The sequence below is a fragment of the Asparagus officinalis genome, chromosome 3 (assembly GCF_001876935.1).
Source record: "Asparagus officinalis chromosome 3, Aspof.V1, whole genome shotgun sequence".
Classification (NCBI taxonomy): Eukaryota; Viridiplantae; Streptophyta; class Magnoliopsida; order Asparagales; family Asparagaceae; genus Asparagus; species Asparagus officinalis.
Window position 1 is genome coordinate 7,831,469 of NC_033796.1, and position 1,012 is coordinate 7,832,480.

The 1,012-nt window shown below is 39.3% G+C and overlaps 1 protein-coding gene across 1 annotated transcript in view; it reads left to right on the top strand.

The window, feature by feature from the left end:
• LOC109832835 (homeobox-leucine zipper protein HOX4-like) overlaps nucleotides 1-548 on the top strand; it is a 2,700-nt gene extending 2,152 nt beyond the window's left edge. The window contains exon 3 of the mRNA XM_020400280.1: nucleotides 1-548. This exon is cut by the window's left edge and continues 97 nt beyond it. Coding sequence (XP_020255869.1) covers nucleotides 1-287 — 287 coding nt within the window. The 3' untranslated portion in view covers nucleotides 288-548.

Here is a 1,012-nt window from a genome sequence, read left to right on the forward strand (position 1 = left end):
CCGTTGAAGAGGAGGAGGAAGAACCTGTAGCCTTGATCTACAATAACAAAGATGGCTCATCCGACAGCGATTCGAGCGCGGTTCTCAACGATCAGGAGGCCAGCCCTTTGATTTCCTTAAACAACAATGCTGCAAATTCTTCGTTCTCGTCGCCTTTCTTCTTTCAGCAGCATATTCTCAAGGTTGAAGACGATGAATTTCTCGCCGGCGACGAACCCTGCAGTAGCTTCTTTCACGACGAGCAACCGCCTACTTTGTCTTGGTACTGTGGCGAGGGGTGGGAGTAGGAGGAGTCTTAGGGTGGTTTTTGCAAAGTTTTTGTAAGAAGGAAAGGGGGCGCTTAGGTCATTAGTAAGTTACTTCTGGGGTCTTACAGGACGCCCAGATTAAATGCTCTTTGTTAACAAAAAACTGGCTAAGGGTGAGGGGGAAAGAGTGGAAAAAGCTTCTTTTTTTAACTCGAATAATAAATTTGTCCTTATTATATAATTTTGGATATTGTAGTGGACTATAGAGAAATATAATAGGGGGAGTATATTGAGCGCGGCCGTATGGTTTTCGTGGGTGGGATTTTTTTTGTTGGCATTTTGGGTGGGAAAGCGAAGCGAACAGGGTTCACGTGGATGGGGCATGGGTGACGTTTGCAAATTTTGTTTTGTTTTTAAACTGGCTCCGTTTTAGAAATATTTTTTGCAGGCTCATTATTTTATTGGTTTTCGTCTTCTGTACGCATCGTGGTTGACAGATCTGAAGTGGGAACAAGATTAGAATCTTATCTACTCTGGCATATTTATTTATTTATTTTAAAGTATTTACACTATTTCCATATATTTTTATCACGAGAGTACTTTTGATTAAGATATATGAAGCACTTATAGTTAACATATTTATTTATTATAACACTTAATAGTTAAATTGAAATGTTAGCTTGTTAGTAAGACGTGATTTATCACATATGGTTTCTTGTTTGTTTTGAAGTTTAGGGGTTGTTTGGTTCGCTATTATAAGGGGT